The 7,901-nt window shown below is 43.1% G+C and overlaps 1 protein-coding gene across 1 annotated transcript; it reads right to left on the reverse strand.

Moving 5' to 3' along the window:
- Positions 1 to 784: 784 nt before the first annotated feature.
- On the reverse strand, positions 785 to 7,520 carry LOC137315686 (probable G-protein coupled receptor 139). Its single transcript, XM_067980197.1, has 2 exons — positions 7,451 to 7,520; positions 785 to 1,686 (listed from the first exon to the last, which is right to left on the reverse strand). The coding sequence occupies exons 1-2, from the start codon at positions 7,518 to 7,520 to the stop codon at positions 785 to 787; spliced, it is 972 nt and encodes a 323-aa protein (XP_067836298.1).
- Positions 7,521 to 7,901: the final 381 nt, after the last annotated feature.

Genomic DNA, 7,901 nt, shown 5'->3' on the forward strand with positions numbered 1-7,901 from the left:
TCACCTGTCAGTAAATTGGGATGTTTGTCTCACTGGTACAGTAATTTCACCTGTCAGTAAATTGGGATGTTTGTCTCACTGGTACAGTAAGATCACCTGTCAGTAAATTGGGATGTTTGTCTCACTGGTACAGTAAGGTCACCTGTCAGTAAATTGGGATGATTGTCTCAGTGGTACAGTAAGGTCACCTGTCAGTAAATTGTGTTGTTTGTCTCAGTGGTACAGTAATGTCACCTGTCAGTAAATTGGGATGTTTGTCTCACTGGTACAGTAAGATCACCTGTCAGTAAATTGGGATGTTTGTCTCTCTGGTACAGTAAGGTCACCTGTCAGTAAATTGGGATGTTTGTCTCACTGGTACAGTAAGGTCACCTGTCAGTAAATTGGGATGTTTGTCTCACTGGTACAGTAAGGTCACCTGTCAGTAAATTGGGATGTTTCTCTCACTGGTACAGTAAGGTCACCTGTCAGTAAATTGGGATGTTTCTCTCACTGGTACAGTAAGGTCACCATTCCGCAAAACTACTTCACTCTTTCCACTTTTTGGATCTTAACTTTGCACTGATGTGGATGGTGGTTTTTTTCAGACAGGCCACGAAACGGAGAAATGGTTCCAGTTCACATTGATCCATATCCAGCGTCGGGTCCGTGGCGAGACCGTGGCGGGTGGGGGGGTCTGATTTGGTGGTGGGGGAGGATGTTTCATCTTTGTTTGCTAATTGTAAATTAGGCTAGGGCTCTTCACGTAAAGCTTGTAAATGAAAGCTGGAATTTATCCTTTTTATTATTGAACTAATTTACCTATTACATTCAGTGGATATTGCACCATCATCTTTAACTGCTCTCTGAATTTACTCTGAGTCACTGCATAAATAAACGTGTTTGTGCAGCAACTCAGGAGCTGAAGCATATTTGCACTTTCTAGGACAATAAATTTGGGGTCATTGAAACCTTGGATTTTATAATCAGTTAGAAATCGCTCATAAAAGAACTGTGCAACATACGTCATCCACAAGAGGATAAAACTGCCCGAGATGGCGAAGAGTAAAACGATGGACTTTCTCCGGCTCTCCATCTCCGGGTCACTCTGATTCTCTCCATTGCTGTGGGCCCGGAGTCTCCTGCGGGCTCTACTGGCCACCAGAATGTTTCTGACGGTCAGAGCATTGAGCAGAAGAATCAAAAGGAAAGGGACACACGGGGTTAAAACACGGTCACTCCATTGAAAAGCTGCCCATACAGGAGAAGTGTAACGGATTTCCTTCAGTCTGCAATACCACGGGACATTGTTAATTATGTAGATGGGTTCATGTATAAAGTACCAGGGAATATTGATGAAACATCCCAGTGTGCAGACCGTTCCTATAACAACAGCCGCCGTTCTCTCGGTGCAGTATTTAATTTTCAGCTTCTGGCAACAAATGGCCACAAATCGATCAAAGGTGAAAGCGACCGTTAACCAGACAGAACTGTCTCTTGATGCATAAATTAATGTAATGCTGAGACTACAGACGGGAGTGATGGACAGGAAACTACCCGGAAAATAAATACCAGGAATCCGGTTTAATATCACAGCCGTGAGAATGACCAGGAGATCCGTCACCGCCATGGACACCAGGTACCGAGTGATACATCTGGAGAGACCGCACCTTCCTCGGGACAGGATCACAATCGCCACTAAATTAACTGTAGAGAAATGGAAAGAGAGATGAGAAGTTATGGACTGGAGTCCCAGCAGAAGTAATATATTGATCGGAATTATATAAAGTTTCCAGCGTTGAAACTTGAAACGATCGAGATTGATATAATGATGTGGAGATGCCGGTGATGGACTGAGGTTGACAATTGTAAACAATTTTACAACACCAAGTTATAGTCCAGCAATTTTATTTTAAATTCACAAGCTTTCGGAGGCTACCTCCTTCCTCAGGTGAACGATGAGGAAGGAGGAAGCCTCCGAAAGCTTGTGAATTTAAAATAAAATTGCTGGACTATAACTTGGTGTTGTAAAATTGTTTACATTTGAGATTGATATAGACCAGAGACCTCGGATGAACGAAAAATCTTTAAAATCATAGGGAAACAAAAGGTATTAAAATGAATGGAAATTTCAAATACGTTAAAACTAGTCAATTGGGTAATGATGAATACAATAAATGAATAAGTAATACATATAACGGGGGCATCGGTTTAGGGGCTCGTGGGAGAACCACAGGTCCCGCAATAAAACACTCCCTCAATACTTCCTAGTGTCATCCCGGATTATGGACTAAGTTCCCGGAGTGGTGATCAAACTGATAACTTTCTGACTAGGAGACCAAAGTGCTACTAACTGAACTAAGATCATACAACTGGAAATAAACACACGGCATTGAATAGAAGGGCACGTCAGAGAACACCCAGTGTCAGTGGGGAAGCAGCAAATCAAGCTAAAGTGAGGACCGGGGAAGGTGAACTTCCGGACTACATTTGGATTAGCGCTTCTGAATGGAGGATTGAGTAAAAATGAGCAGGGTGACCTGGTGGAAAGGAATGGCTCTGTCTTCACAAAAGAGGGGGACAATGCAGCGATTATAGCTCAGGAGGGGGAGTGTGAAATAATGGATGGGATAAACATAATGAGAGAGGAATTATGAATCTTTGAAAGTGGATAAATCACCAGGGCTGGATGAAATGTATCCCAGGTTTCTAGGAGAAGCAAGTGAGGAAGTAGCGGAGGCTTTAACAATCATTTTCCAATCCTTTCTGTCTACAGGCGTGGTGCCGGAGGATTGGAGGACTACTAAGATTGTATCGTTGTTTAAAAAGGGAGAAAAGGATAGACTGAGTAATTACAGGCCAGTCAGTCTAACCTCGGTGGTGGACAAACTTTTGGAATAAATTCTGAGGGACAGGATATACCGTCATTTAGAAAGGCACGGAGTAATCAAGGACAGTCAGCATGGATTTGTTAAGGGAAGGTCGTGTCTGACTAACTTGATTGAAATTTTTGAGGAGGTATCAAGGAGGGTCGATGAGGGTAGCGCGTTTGATGCAGTATACATGGATTTTAGCAAGTCTTTTGACAAGGTCCCACATGGCAGACCGGTCAAAAAAGTAAAAACCTATGGGATCCAAGGGAAAGTGGCAAGTTGGATCCAAAATTGGCTCAGTGGCAGGAAGCAAAGGGTCATGGTCGACGGATGTTTTTGTGACTGGAAGGCTGTTTCCAGTGGGGTTCCACAGGGCTCAGTACCAGGTCCCTTGCTTTTTGTGGTGTATATTAATGAATTGGACTTGAATGTAGGGAGCATGATTAAGAAGTTTGCAGATGATACAAAAATTGGCCGTGTGGTTGGTAGTGAGGAGGAAAGCTGGAGACTGCAGGAAGATATCAATGGACTGGACAGGTGGGCAGAAAAGTGGCAAATGGAATTAAACCTGGAAAAGTGTGAGGTAATGCATTTGGGGAGGGCAAACAAGGCAAGGGAATACACAATAAATGGGAGTATACTGAGAGGTGTAGAGGAAGTGAGGGATCTTGGAGTGCATGTCCACAGATCCCTGAAGGTAGCAGGACAGGTGTTTAAGAAGGCATACGGGATACTTCCCTTTATTAGCCCAAGCATAGAATCTAAGAGCAGGGATGTTATGCTAGAACTGTATAAAACACTGGTTAGGCCACAGCTTGAGCACTGCGTACAGTTCTGGTCACATTACAGGAAAGATGTGATTGCACTAGAGAGGGTGCAGAAGAGATTTACAAGGATGTTGCCAGGCCGGAGAATTTTAGCTATGAGGAAAGATTGGATAGGCTGGGGTTGTTTTCATTGGAGCAAGGGAGACTTACGGGAGATTTAGTTGAGGTGTATAAAATTATGAGTGGGCTAGATAGAGCGGATAAGGAGGAAATATTTCCCTTAACAGACGCGTCAGTTTAAAGTAATTGGTGGAAGAATTAGACGGAAGCTGAGGACAATTTTTTTTTCACCCAGAGAGTGGTGGGGGTCTGGAACTCACTGCTTGAAAGGGTGGTAGAGGCAGAAACCCCCAACTCATTTAAAAAAAATACTTGGATGTGCACCTGAAGTGCTGTAACCCACAGGGCTACAGACCAAGTGCTGGAAAGTGGGATCAGGCTGGATAGCTCTTTTTCGGCCAGCACGGACACGATGGGCCGAATGGCCTCCTTCTGTGCCGTAACTGTCTTTGATTCTATGGAATCTAAAGGAGGAATCCAATGGCCAGGCCGGGTGTTTGAGCCCGGACACCGGGCTGGAGGAAAGAGTTAGACTCGGAACTGTGGAGGACGGTGAACAACGCCCGGAGCAGGAAGAGTATTCGGGCTGAGTGGAGCTTGCAGCAGAAAAACCGGGAGCAGCTCGTTTGGGAGGAGCAGTGACTGATAAACCGAAAAGATGGGAACAGAATCCCGGGATGGATTATCCTGTGAAATGGATTATTAATGAATCCAATCACTTAATTCATTTATTTGAATTATCAGCTACGCGGTTAAGCAATGAGTAACCTTCAGTAAGTTCATTCCTTAAAACTAATCACAGTTTAAATACTTATTAAGCAATTTAGCAATTCATTCATTTGTCGAATTCAATAATTCTGAAGTGGAAATTGTTAACTTTTTCATTATTTAATCAAAACAGTTAGTGATTAACGCATTCATTGAATTCAACCAGGAGCGACGGAATTCTAGAATCCAAGTAAGTCATTTAGAAACAGAAAATAGGAGCATGAACAGCCCATTCGGCCCTTCGAGCCTGCTCCGCCATTCAATATGATCATGGCTGATCCTCTATCTCAATACCATATTCCCGCTCTCTCCCCATACCCCTTGATGCCTTTTGTGTCTAGAAATCTATCTCGCTCCTTCTTAAATATATTCAGTGACTTGCCCTCCACAGCCTTCTGTGGTAGAGAATTCCACAGGTTCACCACCCTCTGAGTGAAGAAATTTCTCCTCATCTCAGTCTTAAATGTCCTACCCCGTATCCTGAGACTGTGACCCCTCGTTCTGGACACCCCCCAGCCAGGGGAAATGTCCTCCCTGCATCCAGTCTGTCGAGCCCTGTCAGAATTTTATATGTTTCAATGAGATCCCCTCTCATTCTTCTAAACTCGAGTGAATACAGGCCGAGTCGACCCAATCTCTCCTCATACGACAGTCCTGCCATCCCAGGAATCAGTCTGGTGAACCTTCGCTGCACTCCCTCTATGGCAAGTATATCCTTTCTTAGGTAAGGAGACCAAAACTGCACACAATACTCCAGGTGTGGTCTCACCAATGCCCTGTATAACTGCAGTAAGACATCCTTGCTCCTATACTCAAATCCTCCTGCAATGAAGGCCAACATACCATTTGCCTTCCTAACTGCTTGCTGCACCTGCATGTTTGTTTTCAGTGACTGATGTACAAGGACACCCAGGTCCCTTTGTACATCAACATTCCCCAATCTATCGCCATTTAAATAATACTCTGCCTTTCTGTTTTTCCTTCCGAAATGGATAACTTTACATTTATCCACATTATACTGCATCTGCCATGTATTTGCCCACTCACTCAACTTGTCTAAATCGCCTTGAAGCCTCTTTGCATCCTCCTCACAACTCACAATCCCACCTAGTTCTGTGTCATCAGCAAACTTGGAAATATTACATTTGGTTCCCTCATCCAAATCATTGGTATATATTGTTAATAGCTGGGGCCCAAGCACTGATCCCTGTGATACCCCACTAGTCACTGCCTGCCAGCCCTAAAAAGACCCATTTATTCCTGCTCTCTGTTTCCTGTCTGTTAACCAAGTTTCAATCCATGCCAGTATATTACACCCAATCCCATGTTCTTTCATTTTGCACATTAACTTCTCATGTGGGACTTTATCAAAGGCCTTCTGAAAATCCAAATAAACCACATCCACTCTCCCCTATCTATTCTACCGTTACCTCCTCAAAAAACTCCAGTATGTTTGTCAAACATGATTTCCCTTTCATAAATCCATGTTGAGTTTGTCTAATCCCGTTGATATTTTCTAAGTGTCCTGTTATCTCATCTTTTATAATAGACTCGAGCATTTTCCCTACTACTGATGTTGGGCTAGCCGATCTCTAGTTTCCTGTTTTCTCTCCACTTTTTTAAAAAGTGGGGTTACATTTGCCACCCTCTAATCTGCAGGAACTATTTCAGAGTCTATAGAATTTTGGAAGATGACCACTAATGCATCCATTATTTCCATAGCTACCTCTTTTAGTACTCTGGGATGCAGATTATCAAGCCCTGGGGATTTATCAGCTTTCAGTCCCATTAATTTCTCCAGCACTATTTTTTTACTAATACTAATTTCCTTTAATTCCTCCTTCTCACTAGTCCCTTAGTTCCCTAGCATTTCTGGGAAGTTATGTGTTTAATTGTTCTGCCATTTTCCTGTTCCCCATTATAAATTCTCCCGTTTCTGACTGTAAGGGACCAAATTTAACTTGTTATTAAATGTGGTACGAAAAAATATTTAATATAAGAAAAAAATCCATTCCATTCAATTCCTACAGACTTGTCTATCATTTGATGCCCCTTTGTTTCTCTCACGCTGTGTTTAATTCCAAGACGGTCAGAAGACCACGTTCACCGTCCTCATCTTCCACTATCTGGGGGCTCTGTGGGATTGGCTTTGAACAGATCAGCAGGGTTTCTGCATTTTATACAATATTACGCCTGTTGGAGTTTACTGTTTGTTTCACACCCTATATACAGATTAGGAATATAGGAGGAGGCCAGTCAGCCCCTCGAGCCTGGTCCACCATTCGATGAGATGATAGCTGATCTGTATATTAACTCCATTTACACTCCTCGGTTCCATGTACCTTGTTACCTTTTCCTAACAAAAACCTATCAAGCTGAGTTTTGATATTTTCAATTGACCCCCAGCCTCAACAGCTTTTTCGGGAAGAGAGTTCCAGATTTGCACTACCTGACGTGCTTCTTGATTTCACCCCTGAATGGCCTAGCTCTAATTTTATGGTTATGGCTCCTTGTTCTGGACTCTCCCACCAGAGGAAACAGTTTCTCTCTATCCGCCCTATCAAATCTTTTGATCATCTTCAAAACCTCAATTAGATCATCCTTTAATCTTCTATACTCAAGGGAATACAAGCCTAGTTAATGCAACCTGTCCTGATAACTTAAACCTTTTAGCGCCGGTATAATTCTGGTGAATCTGTGCTGCACCTCCTTCAAGACCAATATATCCTTCCCGAGGTTCGGTACCCAAACTGAATGCAATACTCCAGCTAGGGTCTAACCAGAGCTTTATATAACTGTAACCTAACTTATACCCCTTAATATTCCAGGCTCCTTGAGATAAAAGCCAACTTTCCACGAGCAAAGTGTAGCCAGTAACCAGTTACTGAGGCAATCATGGTAACTAATGCTTCTCACAATGAATAACTTGCTGCAATACTTTACCAGGAACAGCGACAGCTGCAAGGACAGTGTAGTAAATGGCATAGACCGGACCTCTGGGCGGGGAGTGCATTTTCTGTGAGAAGCAGCGATGTCAGTTCCCTGTCCCACACCCGCTCTGTTCGATATTGAAAGGATCCCTTCTTATACCTGATGTTAACCCCCAGAGAGACAATTAGGTTACATCACCATTAATGTTAGTTACAGTCACTGAACAAACAAGTTAATGCAGTCGATTTTACATTCATTATTGATACAATAGAATGGACTAAAAATCATTTTACAGCGTTTTATAGGGAAACGTTGTGTCCTTCAGAGAAGGTAACATGTTGCTCTTACCTGGCCTGGCCGATGTGACTCCAATCCCACACTGAACTGCCCTGTGAAGTGGCCCAACGACCCGCTCAGTTTATCAAACCGCTGGAAACGAACAAAAGAATAAACAGGTGAGGCC

The sequence above is a fragment of the Heptranchias perlo genome, unplaced genomic scaffold (assembly GCF_035084215.1).
Source record: "Heptranchias perlo isolate sHepPer1 unplaced genomic scaffold, sHepPer1.hap1 HAP1_SCAFFOLD_56, whole genome shotgun sequence".
NCBI lineage: Eukaryota > Metazoa > Chordata > Chondrichthyes > Hexanchiformes > Hexanchidae > Heptranchias > Heptranchias perlo.

What these genes read in the sequence shown, in the direction of transcription:
- LOC137315686 (XM_067980197.1), bottom strand. Translation starts at nt 7,520, where the DNA reads ATGCACTCCCCGCCCAGAGGTCCGGTCTATGCCATTTACTACACTGTC. An exon ending in TGCAGCTGTCGCTGTTCCTG is followed by an intron (nt 1,687 to 7,450) that starts GTAAAGTATTGC and finishes ATTTCTCTACAG; the next exon opens with TTAATTTAGTGGCGATTGTG.